Consider the following 16,916-nt stretch of genomic DNA (forward strand, 5'->3'; position numbering starts at 1 on the left):
TGGTATTGCACTCCATTTATGTCCAAGCTTCCAAAACTGATTGATTGTTAGGGTGAGTGTGGAAGTGTGGCGAATTTTACCAGAATGAAAAGACGACAAATGAAGAGATGATGAGCAGAATGTCAATGAACAACAACAACAACAGCAGCACTTGTTACAAGAGCAACCAGTCCCCGTGTTTACTATTACTAACTGATTGATTGAATATCTGGCAGCCATCACAATGTTGTTGGGATGTTGGTGGAGGACAGAGGTGTTGGACGAGTCGGAGATGAATGTTGATGGCATTAGTTGAACCATACTCCTGGCAACCAATGTGTGGACATTTGATCACGTTGAATATGGTGTCATTCCAGACACCAGCTTGGACCTCGGGTCTGCCCGCCACCGGGTGCTCGTTGCCACCGAGGTTCATGTTTGCAGTCGTGTCTTTGCCCCTCCTCTAGTTCCTCGTATTGCGTACCAGTGATCCACTGGTGACCTTGCGCTGCCAAGCAAATGGTCTCGTTCTTTTTGGAAGACCTGTATTGTAATCATCGTCGTCGTCGTCGACCTCCTGGTCTTTACTGTCGTCAAGGTGAAAGTTGCGCTCGACACATGCATTGCATTCATTTGGATCAGAACACTTGTGTCTTTGGTACATGTGCACCTTCTTGGCGGAAAGGGATTTGAAGAAGTAGATGCATTCGGGATGATCACACCGAAGGAATCCCTCGGCAAGGAGCATTTCGATTGATTGAGTGTCATCGGGGTAGGCATAGAACCGCCTAGAATTGTACTTGCGAAAGTTTGGACATTGTCCATAAGTGCCATTGCATCCGTGTACTTTGTTGCAGTGTACATTCATGCCCGTAGTTGAAGTGTAGTCTTGGTGCAGTCCCCATCATGAACACATTTGAACGCGCCCTTCATCTTGTCGATATGTTGACTTTGATCAATACAACCTTGACATCTCGAAGGATCAGGACACTGATGCTCCTTTGTCAAGTGATATCTCTTGCCCTTCTCGTTGGGCATGAAGTGGCAACAAGATGTGTGTGGACATTGGATAAATCCTCTGGCAGTCAGCATTGAGATTGATTCAGTATCATCAGGATCGGCCTTGAACTTCATCCATGGATAGGTCTGATAGTTTGGACATGCTGCGTATGTCCATAAGCATTGGTGTTCAGATCGACAGTGACTGCGTAATGATCCATACTTGGTTTTTGTGGATGTACATCCCTCGTGATGACACTTGAGCCTGGGCGCATTGCCTTGGTTGGTGCTTGGCAACTTAAGTACTTGGCGAATGCATCCCGGACAAAGCTGACGATCGATGCATTGGTGCTCCAACATCGAGTGCGACCACATGATTCTCCTATCATTGAACGACCTGTCACAGTTGGAGTGCGAACACTTGATCACACCGATGGCCTGCACCTTGTTGTTTTGGAGGTGGAGGTAGTAGTTTTGATGCTGGGGAGGTCATAATCATCGCTCAGATTATCGTCTCCATCCGGACTCTCAGATTGGTCTTCATACTCTTGGTCATCATGTTCATCATTGTCGTCCTCTTCCTCTTCATTGATGTCGACTATTGAGTGCTTGCGCTTCTTCGTTTGTGGACGAGGTATACCGTGATGGCGCCTGTTGTGATCATTCAGTTTAGCCATAGTATTGAAGTAGTGGTGGCATGTTGATTGATGACACTTGGTGAGTGATTTGGACAACATCAACTGTATCGACTCTGTGTCATCGGCCTTTGCTTTAAACTAAAATGTTTTCTCTAAATATCTCCCCCAGACTCTAAGTCCAAACTTCTTCAATCTTTCAATTGACCAATTACAAACAAAGAGATAATAACAAGTAATATAATATGTGTGCAATAACAATTGTCAATAATGTTGACATTACATTCAGATTGATGATGGTCAATAGGGTCATAAGATCATCCATCTTCCATCAAGTGAGCATGTTACATAGTCAATGGACCATCGATGAGTTGTCCATCAATCAGACCATTATTAAGGACAAGGACTACCCTTTGATACTCTCAACGATCAAGGGTAGCAAGTTATATAATGATGGCAACATTGTACATATGATCAAGTATAATGCTACACAATGGTTCATCGATGCCTTCGATATAATGTCCTCATATGTGTCAATACCAATTACACTTGTATCAAGACTATTGTACAAGTCATTCAAATATAACAACTCTATTACACTCAATCATATACTCAATAGTAACTTGGGCTATTTAACAAAGATCGATTATATATTTCTTTATGATGATATGCTCAAGATTATCAAGAATGGCAACGTTGAGTTGTTCAAGACCTACCTCAGCTTGAATGGCACATCACGATCACTCTCATCCGCCCTCGTTCACTTTGTACCAGCGATCGACACTGGCAACGTTGACTTTGTGCGCCTGCTACTCAAACACAACTTTTGCCGCACTGAAGGCTCGGATGGAGGGGCATTCACTCGACCAGGCAGCATCAGTGTCGACATGCTCAAGATGTTGCACGAGGAGTTCGACATGCTCTACGTCGATGTTCTGTATCCCAACATAATGTACATGATACTCTTCCACTGCGTCCGCTCCAACACGCCAGACAGTGTCCAATACTTTGTCGAGCACCTGCCAACTGTCAACCGATTTTCATTGAAGTTAGCGCTGCGCAAGGCTGTGAAGCTTGTTGGCAAACATGGCAATGTGGAGATATTCAAATCACTTTGCAACACATACATTGGGGCAGGTCCACTCATCGGCAAAGACCACGTCCATAAATTGTTGAAGGATTCTTTGGATCATGGCCACACAGATCTAATCAAACATATCTACTCACTTACGATGGGTGATGACAAGACCAAGGACATGATCATTGGATACTTTGATGGGCTTACCAAAGCAGGCAAGACTATCCCAGACTCAGCCAAGCTACGGGTCACTCCTTCGGCAACCATTCACAAGGAAGACTTTGATATGATTGAGTCACTCCTTCCACAGGTTGTAACGATTGATGATGATACATGGCGACGAATGTCCCCTCGAATGGCAACGTTCATCACACATCCACGGCATAAGCAACTCCCACTGTTCTCACAAAGTAACTTGGAGTACTTGTTGGACTCGATTGCTCATCCAGAATGTCAGATCATAGAGGAAATCGTATTAAGATTCATTGATAACTTTCCAAATAGTACTTCAAATGCCATAGTACTGTTTGGTAGACAACAGCAACTCACTACTGCAATGGACTTCTCGAGTTTGGTCGCACAGAAGCTACACAAGACATTCAATCTCCCATTTGACCAGCATTGTTTGGTCAAAGCACTGGATAGTCGCAACCACAACATGTTGTCATTCATCTTTGATCGTACCCCAGCCGATCATCTTGTTCAGTGGTCATCAGATACTGATGTGAAGGATGCTTTGAAGCAATTGATATTAACCTCATCATTAGACATTGTGGTATTGGTGTTGGACAAGCTACCATCGGCCATCACCAGCAAGCAAGTACTTGGACATGCATTGGCAAACAGCAGTCTAGGTGTTGCTCAACATGTCATCAACATGTACACAATGTCCGATATTGAGAACAATGCTCATCAGATGAGTTTGATGGCCTGTATGCATGACAATCAAAGTGGATTGGATATCCTTGTACAATATTTCAAAGATGCAGGCAAGACACTACCATTGTTTACGCTCCACCATCTTGAGACTGCGTCAAACTACAATTGCTATCATATACTTGAGAATCACTTTGGGTCACCAGAGTTCAACAGTTTGCCAAAGATCCAACGACTACGTATCCTCAACATCATCATGTATCGATCACTCTCAAGAGGACACACACGAATCATCAGACATTGTCAATCACTCATTAATCTCATTCAATCAAACAAGAAGAGGTATGTACAAATCACTCGTTCATTAATTCGATCAATCACACTAACACAATCATCAAACGAAGAGATAGAGATGATACAGTATGTGATGATGTACCCATGGCCGTACATGCATCCTTACACTTGGAATCATTGGTTCACAAGGTGTTCAATAACAACAAGTTGTGCAAGACTATTATGGATAATATTTCAGGCATTCACAAGTCACTTGGTAGCACTCATTGTATGAAGGGTGCAGAGTTGCTATCAAAACACAGTCTGGAGGAATACATCAAACATGGTGCATCACAATGGTTCAAAGAGTCGTACAACATGTCATACAACAACATGCCTCTTCCAAATGTTCACCTTCTCGAGTTGGCAATGCTACATCCCAACAAATCCATCTTGGACACTTTGTTGACCAATCCCATGTTAGCTCCGCACCATGAAGCCGAGGATTTCCTCAACCATCTAATAACGAATCAATCATCATGCGATCATCATGATTGGGAGCGGGCGTTGGACCAATACTTTGTGATCACTTCACAGATACCAAGCAATGTTGAGATCAAAGGTCCTGCGCTCTCTTTTATCAAACATCCAGCATTCCTTCGCAAGCTCATAAGCATGGGTTTCAAAGTCGAACAGCTGAAAGACTCCATGCGCCACATGGTCTCGTCATGGCTCACCGAGCCATGGGCATTGGAGATGTTCAAACTTATGAGAGAGCATTCATTGTTCTCCCTCGAGTTATTGTCCAACATCCTTGTACAGTCAGTCCGACTTAATATCATCGTGATTGTTAGGTATTGTCTGGCCGAGTTGGGCTTGGTCCACATCTTTGGAACGGACGATATTGTCAATATCCAACACAGGCTACTCAGTTGTTGGTCACACCATGGACGACCTGACCAAGTTGAGATGAGGGACTTGATCCTCACTCACACTTTCCCTTCCCCCGATTCAATCACCATCCAGCTTCAACAAGAGTTGCTACTCCAGGCAATAAGTGGAGGCAACTTGACCATGTGCAACAAAATGATCAGCATCAATGATGCCACCCCACGAGGCTACTACTTCCATCTCAGTGAGGCGCTCCAACACAACACAAACGTGGACTTGGTCAACTTCATTCTCAACATTGAGCCACAACCAGAGGATACCAAACAATTCAAAGTGAATTGCATCAACTCGGAGATATTGTCGATTGAGTTGATCAATCGATTGGAGGAACATCCATCAATTCTTTGCAGCTTTGAGATGGTTCTGTCGGAGGCTATCAAGGCTGGCAAGAAGGATGTCATTTTGAACGACGTGGATGGGAAGTACTCAACTGACTTCATGCTCGCATTTAAAACAGCTTTGACATGTGGCGACATTGATACGGCCAAGGCAATCCTCAAGCGAGTGCCCAAACCAATCAACTCCACGACCATGTCCAGATCTGATCAAAGACTATGTTTTAACAAACTAGTTCAGATGATCATATCATCCAAAGAACCATCCACGTCCAACAAGATCACTGGTCCAGACATTATTGAGCTGATCGTAGGCCTTAACGATGTTTATGCGCTTGTGATGTCGGTCTTCAACAGGATCATCTTTGCTGCGTCCTTCGTCTCATTCGATCTTCTCAAACATGTACTCGACCACGTATTCTCATACTCTAAAGTCCAACAAGACAACAATCGGCTCCACCAAATTGACTTCAAAAGGTCAATCATACAGTGTGTGGCGAGAGCCGACACACAATCAATTGGATACCTCATGGATCTGTCGACCCGAAGCGGTGCTTCAACACCGAAGCCCAGAGACCAACTCATACCCCTTAGGATAGGCAATCGAGAAACGTTGGCATTCATCTTGGACAAGGGATACCTCTTATTGGAAGACCAAAGTTCATATAAATTGGAGAACATTGTGGAGGCTGCGTGTGGTGATGGACTAGTCGAAGTGGTTCGATTGGTACATCAACGATGTACCACGCCTGAACTACTCAAGAGGTACCTGCCAACACTGAACTCACTCAAAGAGGCATCCAGTAAGAACCATCATCAGATGATAGGTTATATGTTTGAGGACATTGTGTGTGATGGAGGCCAGGTCCACAAATCACCCGTCCATCGAGCCTCCATACGTCCATCACACATCGCTCGGCTCTTGGATGTCATCGGGCAAGCAGCATTCGAGAATGGAAACATCAAGATAATTGAGTTGGTACAGAGAGTCTCCAAGACTTTAGTCGTATGAATGCGAACTTCAAACGTGATTGATCATCAACTGATCGCTTCTGGGTGATCACATGACTCTGAAGATCCAAGGAAAACATTCATTAAAATCTATCAACCAAACAAATAAATAGTTATAACATTATATATATTAGCATTATCAACATTGAATGAACAATGACATTTCAATCAATACGACTACATCAACAACAACAACCACATCAACGACCACAACTGCACAAATGACGATGTTTGATTGTCTTCATGTGGGCTGCACAAAGTCCTTCTTAGATTATAGCACCTTGAACAGGCATTGCTCTACCTATCATGGTTGCACAAGGACCTATGCATCCTGTGCCAACTTCAGAAGATATCGCACAAGGATGATCATTGCCGAAGACAATGACAAAGACTCGATCGAGATGATGCTGGCCGATGGACTCCTCAAGTGTTTGCACGCCACCTGCTTCCAATTCTTCGCGTCGTTCAAGAACCTGGGCCAACATTTGTTGAGGAAAGGTGGAGACCATCAATGTGCAGACCGCAACAACTGTCCAGGATGTCTCCGAAGTGACTTGTTGATGACAAGGTATACGCAATCCAATGAAACTATCAAGCTGTTCGTCTGTCTGCACGATGGTTGCTCCCAAGAGTACCTAAAACTCTCTATGTTGATAACTCATTGCAAGGTGGTGCATCAATGTCGAACATACGCAAGCTGTCTCAATGAACAACGCTACCGAGCAATGCATTTCACGGCATCGGCAGATGATTTGGAGTCGATCAAGATGTTGACAGCCAAAGGTCTCACCAAGTGTCCACACTTAAAGTCGTCGACTGGGAGGAGAGATGCATTATATCAGCACTTTAGACGCAGTCACCCAGGTCATGATCCACCATCCTTGATGCCACCAGCTCTGAAGCGCAAACAATCCATGGTGGACGACGATGACGAGGATGATGAAGATATGGGATCATCAGATAGAGACCAAGAAAATGAAGATGATGCATATCAGGAGCAGAGTGACGTTGGACAAGTTGAAGACGATGAAGATGTGCCCATCAACTTGACATCAGCAACCAACCAGGTACCGAAATCCAATGACAAGTTCAAGTGCCTGCACTCCAACTGCGACAAATCGTTCACTCGGAGGTTCGCAATGCTTGATCACAACAGAACGGACCACCAATGTACCGACCAACAGAGCTGTCCAGGGTGTGTGTTCCGACGAGTATGGGCGCCGACGATACTCGGTACCTTGCCCAAGTTCACATGTCAACACGAAGGATGCACATCTTCCCAAACAAATTATATATCATTGCGCAATCACTGCCGACGCCAACACCAATGCCCGTGGACGTACGCATCATGTCCAAACTATCAGGTCCATCAAAGGTCCAATTTCAAGGCCGACCCTGATGACACTGAATCAATCTCCATGCTGACGACAAGAGGATTTGTGAAATGTCCACACATCATGTGGCCACTTCATGGCCACACACAGTGCCAAGTCTAATCACCTTGCAAGAGAGCATCAGTGTTCTGATCGTTCGAGTTGTCAAGGTTGTATTGATCAAAGTCAGCAACGCCACTTGACAGGAAGTTCATCCAATGTCAACGAGCAGAAGGGCAAGTTCAAATGTCTGCATGACGACTGCACCAAGAGTTACACCACTGCCGAAGTTATGTATCATCATTGTAAGAAGCATCATAAGTGCCAACATACATATGGAGCATGTCCAAACATTAGAGAACATCGCAATATGATGTACTATGCATCACATGACGACACTCAATCAATCGAGAGATACTTGGCTGATGGATTCCTCAGGTGTGATCAATCAGAGTGCATCTACTTCTTCAAAACTGATCACGCCAAACGAGTACACATGGTACAAAGACACAAGTGTTCCAATCCACATGGATGTGAGGATGTGTCGAACGCAACTTTCACATCGACAACAGTGACAATAGTGACGACGATCATCAATCCCACTCCAATGAAGGGCGGCGAAGAAAACAACAGCGCATCGTTATCAGTGGGATGCATCTCGTGAGTTCCAAGAGTAACATTAGCAGCACTAAGACAACAAGTATCACACACCCCTATGTCAAGCCTTATCAAGTTGGATTGAGAGCATGTTTAACATGATCAAATGTCCACATGTTGGATGTGAGGAGTATTGCCAGCCAAGCATTATCAATCAACATCTTCGACTGCCACACACATGTCCAGAGTCACTACAACAACAACATTGTGATGGTTGCCAGTTGTCTCGTCAATGTGATCATCATGATTGGTTGATCTTGTAACATCATCAATCAATCATTCTTAAGAATTAATAAATCAACTTGTATTTATAAAATAGTTTGAATACTCTGTGACTCGGACAACTGATGGAGACGTTCTTCGTAGGAGGCAGAGGTCAGCTTGAGGAAAACTTGTTCAAGTGATGTCTGGCTGACAGAGTAGTCCTCAACAAGGAAGTGAAGCTGTTGTTGGATCAACTGGAATATCTCAGATACCTTGATCGTGTGGCCACCGACCTGGTTTGGCAGTTCAAAGTTGAGGATGAGGTCATGGCTATCGAGCAGCACGACGCCTGGCAACGTGCGGCTGATGATGTCTGCGGCCGAGTTGAGGTAGTCCTTCTTTATCTTGAAGTCGATAGAGTAGCCACTGCCAAACTTAGACTTGATGTGCTGATTTGATCCGAGACAGGTGAACTTTCCATCCTTCATGATCGAGATTCGTTGGCATAGCGCCTCACACTCCTCCATCGAGTGAGTGGTAATGATGATTACTTTGTTGGCTCCAAGCTCCGATATCACATTCCACATGAAGCGACGTACCTGGGGGTCGCAACCAGTTGACGGCTCGTCCAAGAACACAACTGATGGGTTGCCAAGCATTGCAACCGAAAGTGACAATTTGCGTTTGTTACCTCCAGAGTAACCGCCGACGTTGGAGTTGGCAATGGCACCAAGGTCCATCATGGCTATAAAGGCTTCGACCGTTGACTGGATGAGTGCCTCGGGAATACCTTTGATGCGGCAATAAAGGTAGAGCTGCTCGCGCGCACTCAAGAGGGGGATCAGAGCATCAAACTGTGGACACGAGCCAATTGAGTGAAGGGCACCAGCACGTTGAGAGATAAGGTCGTAGCCGTTGATTGTGGCCACACCAGCTGTGGGAGATATGTCGCCACTGAGCATGGAGAGAGTGGTCGTCTTACCCGCGCCATTCATTCCGAGTAGACCAAAGGTCTGGCCACGCGGAATGCCAAGGGTTGTGTTGTGAACCGCGATCTTGACTGGATTCTTGCCCTTGGCAGGGAACTTCCTGTGAAGGTCCTTCAACACAAGTACATCATCTGTGTTGCCGGCTCCAAGTCGAGTACGTTCGGCGGCCACATCAGAATCTTCATCGGCGAGTGGTTGGGGAGAGGCAGCATCCTTGGGGTTCCTGAGCCTTCCCCAGATCTCGGGGAAATAGTCGAGGATCAGGATCAAAGTGGTCCAGATGATGGCGTGGACAAAGAGTGCGAGTAATGGGGCGCCACAGATCTTGAATGCCCAGTAGTTCTTGACAGTTAGCTCACCCAATGGCGCAGTTCCTGGGAAGTTGACACACATGACCATTATGCGGCCGAGTGCAAACAATGGCGAGATGAGATAGTTCTGATTATCAATGAGGCTGGCGATGTTCATCAAGCTCTCAGACTCACGGGCCACGGCCAGTACTCGCATGTTAATGCTGGAGGTGAGCAACATGAAACCAATTCCAAAGTGGAAAGCAAAGATAGCGCCAATGGCCTTGCCATGTGTTGCAAAGCGGTATGACAGAAGATAACTAAGTGGTGTACCAGCAAGGACAAAGAGGATCTGGGCAAGTAGGATGATACCAAATTGGTTGGCATACTGACTCTCGACAGCGGAGAGGACTCCAGACACGACCAGGACGATGGGCAAGGCCATTGAGTAATCCCAACACAAGTTTGCGACCCAGTAGATGACCTTTTTGCAGCCCGAGATGTAGAGTAGTCGTTTGATGTTGTTGACGCGCTCAACACACATGTTGGCGGCAAATGAGGCGACCATCAGACCGTATCCAGCCATGAAGAGCATGACAAAGTAGAGGACGGCGTTCATGTCAATCGAAGAGATGGCTGAGTCAAAGGCTGTGAGCACATGTTTGAATGGTGCGTTGGTCGTGGTGATGCCAATTCCATTGTGAGTGCGGAGAAGTGCATCATGTACCAGATTGACATGAGTGGGGATTGAATGGAATGAGCCCATGTTGAAGTATACATTGTATTCGAGGTTCTGGGCGTTCACCGGGCTTGTGAAGTTCAATGATCCAGCAGAGTTGTTAAAGTTGATCGTCAGGAAGGACTCAATATCGGTGCCAATGGGAAGGGACTGGAACTCAGAGGCGAAGGGGGATGCTGCCATTCCAGAGATGTTGCCATCAGGTGAATTAACAAACACCTTGTTGTCTGGACCGAATGTCGACATGGAGAAAGTGAGGGGTGTGGTGACGGCATTGTAGAACTGTTGTTTGGTGTTCATGCTCTTGTAGGTGACGATGGAACTGGCGATCAACACAATGGGTAGGAGCACAGTTAGGATGAATGTCTTGAGGTCCTTGCGAGTGGTGGTTAGGCGCTTGACTATCAAACCCCTCATCTGTTGGCGCCATGTGGTGCCAGTCGACGAGGTTGAGATTGCCTGTTTGATGACCTCCTCATTACGATTCTGGTTGGCCATTAGGTTAAACTGACCTTGGCCCTGACCATGTGACTCTTGGCCAATGCGCAAGAACACCTCCTCCATTGTGGTCACCGAGATACCATAGTTACCAATGCCAAGGAGGGTCTTCTGGTGGTCGAGCTCCATGAAGAATGGGACGAATCGGTCGACGCTGGATGTGGGCAGACGGAAGCTCAACTCTGTGCCGGCGTCAGAGAGCACGACGGCCTCGGGAATGTATTGATGAATGAAGTGGGCCACTCCTTGGGTATTGCAGGCGTTTGGGGTCTTGGCCATCGTGAGCAGATAACCAATGCCAAACTTCTTCTTGAGGAACATGCTACTACCATCACAGCGTAACCTTCCATGGGAGATGATGGCAATCCTGTCGCCAAGGAAGTCGGCCTCGTCCATGAAGTGAGTGGTCAAGATGATGGTACGGCCTTGTTTGTATTTGAGCAAAAAGTCCCAGACGCCACGACGTGACAGCGGATCCATGCCACTGGTCACCTCATCCAAGAAGATCACCTCGGAGCGACCAATGAATGCGATTGCCAGACACAACTTGCGTTTCTGGCCACCAGACATTGTACCAGCAGGCGAGTGTTTCTTGTCAGCCAGTCCAACCTCCTCGGCCATCTTGTCAGCATGGGCGTCAATGTCCTCACGACGGATACCCTTGAGTGCGGCATATATCTTGAGGTGCTCTACAACAGTCAGGTCGTTCCAGATGATGTCGTGTTGAGGGCAGACACCAAGCTTGCGGCGTACGTTGTCCATCTGACGCCTGATCGAAAAGTCAGTAATGAAGGCGTCACCGTCTGTTGGGGGAACCAAGCCAGTGAGAATGCCGATTGTAGTGGACTTGCCCGCGCCATTATGTCCGAGGAAGGCATGGATCTGGTCGGGGTACATGTCGAGAGAGAGACCGTCGACGGCAACTCGGACACCATCGCCAGTGTGGAACTCCTTCCTTAGGTTGCGGATGGATACTGTTGGGGATTTCTTGATGTCCATTGGGATGCCTTCGACGTCGTCATTACTACCGAATGCCTCAACATCAACCATCTCATAATTATTCTCTGGATACCAGTATGAGCGATGGAACAAGAAGTTCCAAGGTTTGGCGGTACCAAACTCTCCAGATATAACATTGTTCAAATACCAATACAAGATTGTATATAATACAATATTGACCAGCATCATTCCAATGATTTCACTATTATATTTGAAGTTGAATTGCATTTGATTAGTGATCTGTGGCAGCATTAAAAATTGTGTTGCCAGTCGGTGGCAACACTCTGGCAACATAAATTTTTATGCGGCCAGTGGGTGGAAGATATAGACATACCTTGGATCAGTAGTGTTGGAGGGCATTGGGTCCAAATCGATCAGATCTTCGGTGGCCATGTGATAGTTGGCACATGCCATTCCAATAGGTGAGATGAGAGACATGAACAACTTGAAGTACTTTGACACACTTGACTTGGCAATAAAGATACCAATGATTGAAACCAAAAGTAGCCCCATGAACAAGAGGATTCCAGCGAACTTGGAGTGATCAAAGAATATACTGAAGTGGAGTTAAAGAGGTGATCGAATTAATAAAATAATTGATTGAATGAATGAGTGAGTGATGGACTTACCTTCCAATGAATCCAAGGAGGACAAGAGTGATAGCATAGAAGATGTAGAGGAGTATGACGACTATCCAGGAAGTGTGGTAGACGACCATTGAACCTTTGATTATCATCGCTATCACAAAGGTCACAGGGATACAGATGATCAATGAGGTGATCAGCCAGCTTAGGAAGTAGGGCAGGTCCATCATTCCCATCATCTTCATTCCCTCTCGAATCTTGGTCTCTTTCTCCATGACAAGGTCGGTGACAAGGCGGAAGGCAAACATCAGCAGGGCGGCTGAGATGAAGACACCACCAGCATTCTTGAAGATACCATCGCGACCTTGGTTCCAGGATTGCCAAGTGGCCGTGAAGGGGTTGGGATAGCGTTTGCTGGTCATTGTGATGGTATTGTTCAGGCCATAGTAGTTCATGATGGCCTCATCCATTGCGACCTGGACCGTCTCGAATGGATTCTTGACGTAATTGATTGAGCCATCAGAGTTGCTACCATAGGTCTGATCAGTGGGGGACACCTCGCTTGAATCCAATCGGATCGAGTATTGGAAGGGGTCGGTGGTCGAGGCTGGGTAGGTGGTACCATTGAACCAAACAGCGCCAATGAGGGTCTTGGAGTAGTTGGCAAAGAACTCTTCCATCAGCGTCGGGTTGGAGAATGGCAGGAAGTAGGAGTCGGTCTCATTCATCGTCCATCCATTGGTGACTGCAACACGGGTCTTGAGCAGGTCAATCACCATTAATTGATCGGAAGTGAGTGGAGTTGGTCCGTACATCAAACGATCGAGAGGGCCGAGCTTGGAGGCCAAGGTGGGCGTGGGGTACAATGAATAATCAGGCTTGAATGCCTTCACAATAACCATGAGCATGAATAATAATATAACTATGACTATTGGAAACAATATCTCGCATGATATCGCGCACTTGGACTTCTTCTTCAACACATAATTCTTGTATAATAAAATACGTAATTGATTCTTGAACTCCATGGCTGATGAATAGTAGTTGGAGTTAAGATAATTGATTGATTGATTGAATAATTGATTGAATAATTGATTGATGATTATACTAATAGGTTGGTATAATTATTGGATGTTTGGGAATATTAAATGATTGTTGATGATGCCCAATGATGGTGGAAATATTTATAAATAGTTGGTGTAAATTATAATATTTTAAATATTGCCGAGATACTTTGATTGAACAGTCTTGAGGACTACAGACAAAGACCCGGGTCTTGTTGACGATATCCATTAATCAGTTTCCAGATTGAATGGAGGAGAGTCATTGTTCTATTCATATGACGGGTCATTAGAAAAGTCCAATGTACAATAATTATTGTTAACACTGGTCAATTATAGATTGGTACAAGGCTAGACATGTTCCGGCCTCGGGTCTCAAGTTGGGTCTACACCACTACACATATTGTCGATTCAACCGATTGATCAAAAGACTCGTCTTTACAAATAACATTGGGTGGGTGAATGGACCAGTGGGGTTGGATTATCGAATTCCAAGGACTTGCCTTTACAGAGTCGCGGCTCTCCAAGACGAACTATTTTTTTTGATTCTTCTGTCCTGTTCTCTATCAATCAATCTATGAAAAGATTTAATAGTTTATAGATCAGAGTGGTTCTAACCATAATTGATTAATTGTTGATTGAGTAGTGTTGATAGACTATTGTTGAAAGAAAATGATTGAATATTTCTCGATGTTGACTCATATAACATATATATATTATATCTAAAGATCATTCTTGTTATATAATTAAAGTTGTATAAGTTAAAGTGATGTTATTTTTCATGTGATCAAATTGTTGTGTGTTGATGAGCGCGGGACATCTTTTCATTGAATGACGAGACACCTCAAAGCCAAAAATTGACCCAAAAAAATGATGGGATTTTGATCAAAATTGGATGTTCAATCAATTAATCTAACAAAGTTTGATCATTCTTTTTTGAACACATATACTTATTTATATATATATATAAATAATTTAACTTAGTAGTATTATCAATTATGGCAAGTCAATTAAAGTCAAGAGGAGGTGCCTTGCATGCACCAGGCGCAAGTGGAAATGATGTTACCATTGCCAACCCAGATGAGTTCCATGCTGCCGTTCAGGCACTGCACACAACTGGTAACCCAATCAACTGGATATTGGTCACCTACAACGGATCACCCAACCACATCAAGCTGGAGGCCAGTGGTCGCAATGGCATCCACGAGCTCACTCACCACCTCACCGACGATCTCATGGCCTACGCCCTGCTGCGCGTCGTGGACATTGTCGACGGCTTCCCCACCGACAGATACGTCTACATCACCTGGATCGGCGACAATGTTAAGGGAATGGACAAGGCCAGATACGGCACCAACAAGACCGTCATCACCAAGCTGTTGGGTCACTACAACGTCGAGATAATCGCCTCGTCCAAGGCCGAGATCAGCGAACAGGAGATCGTCAACAAGGTGTCTGACGCCAGTGGCAGTCGCAACAGAACTGGCGACACAGTGCCCAAGCACGTGCCCGCCCCCACCCTCACCTCGGCCGGCTCAGCCAACGCATATGGCAGTCGTTCGGCCCAGGTCAAGCTGCCCACTGTCAACACCACCTCTGTTGGCCTGTCATTCATCGATGAAGCTGGTCTGCGCCAGCTGGTGCAGGAGGTCAAGTCACCACAGTCATCAGTCAACTGGATGCTTATTGGATACGAGAACAAGGAGCAGAATCTCAGTTTGATTGGCAAGGGCAATGGAGGACTGCGTGAGTTGGTATCACATCTCAGCTCAAGCAAGGTCAGCTATGGTATTGTAAAGGTGTCGGACAAGATTGACAACAGTGTCACCACCAAAGTGGCCCAGATCAACTGGGTCGGTGTCAACGTCTCGCCAATGATCAAAGGAAAGATCACATCACACAAGGGTACCATTGATGAGTTCTTTGCCGTATGTATTCATTCATTCATTCATCAATATACATTCGTTCTTACTAACATCAATGTATCTGATTAGCCTGTACATGTTGTATTATACGGTGAGGTTACTGATGAGTTGACTGAGGATCGTCTTCTAGCAAAGGTCCAAGCATTGAAGGGTAGCACTACCACTCTCTAAGTACTTCCAAGTCATTGTATCAATCACAGTCCACCATTGGAAGCAATAAAGGGAACCTAATTCCAACATCTTACTTCCAAACTCTTGGTGGCCGGTCAAAAATATGTTCATTTATGGGACAACTCATGATGAGCTGGAACTTGCAATCTGATGAACTTTCAAGTTTCATTTGAGTCTGTTATCACTTTATCACGATAGATAGTTAGGTAGATAGTGAACAACAGATAATGAGATTACAGAGTATTATATTGAATAGTGCAAGACGCACTATGCGCTCAGCCTTTGGTTCAATCAAACCAAACAGCAAGATGTCCTTTGGCAACAACATCCTCAACAATGTCAACAATATGACAATGTTTAATCAAGCAAAGAGAATGATCAATCATCTCCTTAGCAATAACAACAATAACAACAATGGCAATGGCAAACTACTACATAACTATAGAATGATGACCAACTCACAGACGACAGCAGTAACACAGCAGAGTAATCTACCATTATTACATCGAAGAACATCGATGAATGGACTCAACGTCAATGTTGGAGGTCAATATAGATACGGTCGTTATCAACAATACAATCAATCGAGGTCCAGTCGGTTCTTCCTATCCTCCAATGCTGTCATTTGGGGTCTTGTTGCAATCAACGGAGCAATATTCTGTAAGCATCATGCTCGCCGCTCGCTCCAACTACCATCCCCCTACTACCAATGACTAACCATGCTGCATCTCATCAGTCCTGTGGCAAGACGTATCGAACAAGAACCAAAGATTCATGTACAGGAATTTCACATTGTCTATTGAGAACTGTCGCGAACGTCCTTGGACGTTGATCACGGCAGCATTCTCACACAAGGACTTCCCGCACTTTATATTCAACATGCTTGGTCTATACACGATTGGTTCGGGATTGGTGGCAGCCATCGGACTGGGCCACTTCCTCTCAATGTACTTTGGCGCAGCGATCTTCTCCAGTTTGGTATACTGCTACATTGAGAGCCAACGCGGACAACAACGACGCTTCGTCAAGACACATGGACTTGGCGCCAGCGGAGCAGTTAACGCCGTCGTTTTGGCATACGCTGCACTGTTCCCTCACTCCACCTTCTTGCTGATGGGCATCCTCCCCATGCCAGCATGGCTGCTGGTTGGTGGCTACCTCTGCTACGACTTCTTCCAATACCAAAAGAAGGATCAATGGGCTGGAGGTGTCCACATTGCAGGCGCACTCTATGGACTCATTTACCAATTCTTTATCCGAAGCAAGGTGTTGTAGACTCGTCCACCTTG

At 45.4% G+C, this 16,916-nt stretch overlaps 5 protein-coding genes across 5 annotated transcripts; 4 read left to right on the plus strand and 1 right to left on the minus strand.

Annotated features, from left to right (window-relative positions):
- Positions 1-2,281: 2,281 nt before the first annotated feature.
- On the plus strand, positions 2,282-6,138 carry SAMD00019534_054290 (hypothetical protein; the record flags this gene model as incomplete). The annotated part of the gene is made up of 3 exons (XM_012898920.1): positions 2,282-3,909; positions 3,972-5,541; positions 5,617-6,138. 3 exons carry the CDS (start codon positions 2,282-2,284, stop codon positions 6,136-6,138), a joined length of 3,720 nt encoding a protein of 1,239 aa, XP_012754374.1.
- A 724-nt stretch (positions 6,139-6,862) lies between these two features.
- On the plus strand, positions 6,863-7,536 carry SAMD00019534_054300 (hypothetical protein; the record flags this gene model as incomplete). The annotated part of the gene is made up of 2 exons (XM_012898921.1): positions 6,863-7,332; positions 7,404-7,536. The coding sequence occupies 2 exons, from the start codon at positions 6,863-6,865 to the stop codon at positions 7,534-7,536; spliced, it is 603 nt and encodes a 200-aa protein (XP_012754375.1).
- Positions 7,537-8,475: 939 nt separating this feature from the next.
- SAMD00019534_054310 (hypothetical protein) lies at positions 8,476-13,378 on the minus strand (the record flags this gene model as incomplete). The annotated part of the gene is made up of 3 exons (XM_012898922.1): positions 8,476-12,088; positions 12,221-12,442; positions 12,516-13,378. The coding sequence occupies 3 exons, from the start codon at positions 13,376-13,378 to the stop codon at positions 8,476-8,478; spliced, it is 4,698 nt and encodes a 1,565-aa protein (XP_012754376.1).
- Positions 13,379-14,529: 1,151 nt separating this feature from the next.
- Positions 14,530-15,627, plus strand: SAMD00019534_054320 (hypothetical protein; the record flags this gene model as incomplete). The annotated part of the gene is made up of 2 exons (XM_012898923.1): positions 14,530-15,459; positions 15,526-15,627. The coding sequence occupies 2 exons, from the start codon at positions 14,530-14,532 to the stop codon at positions 15,625-15,627; spliced, it is 1,032 nt and encodes a 343-aa protein (XP_012754377.1).
- A 269-nt stretch (positions 15,628-15,896) lies between these two features.
- Positions 15,897-16,902, plus strand: SAMD00019534_054330 (hypothetical protein; the record flags this gene model as incomplete). The annotated part of the gene is made up of 2 exons (XM_012898924.1): positions 15,897-16,287; positions 16,364-16,902. 2 exons carry the CDS (start codon positions 15,897-15,899, stop codon positions 16,900-16,902), a joined length of 930 nt encoding a protein of 309 aa, XP_012754378.1.
- Positions 16,903-16,916: the final 14 nt, after the last annotated feature.

The sequence above is a fragment of the Acytostelium subglobosum genome (genome assembly GCF_000787575.1).
Source record: "Acytostelium subglobosum LB1 DNA, scaffold: scaffold10, whole genome shotgun sequence".
In the NCBI taxonomy this organism is placed as follows: Eukaryota; Evosea; class Eumycetozoa; order Acytosteliales; family Acytosteliaceae; genus Acytostelium; species Acytostelium subglobosum.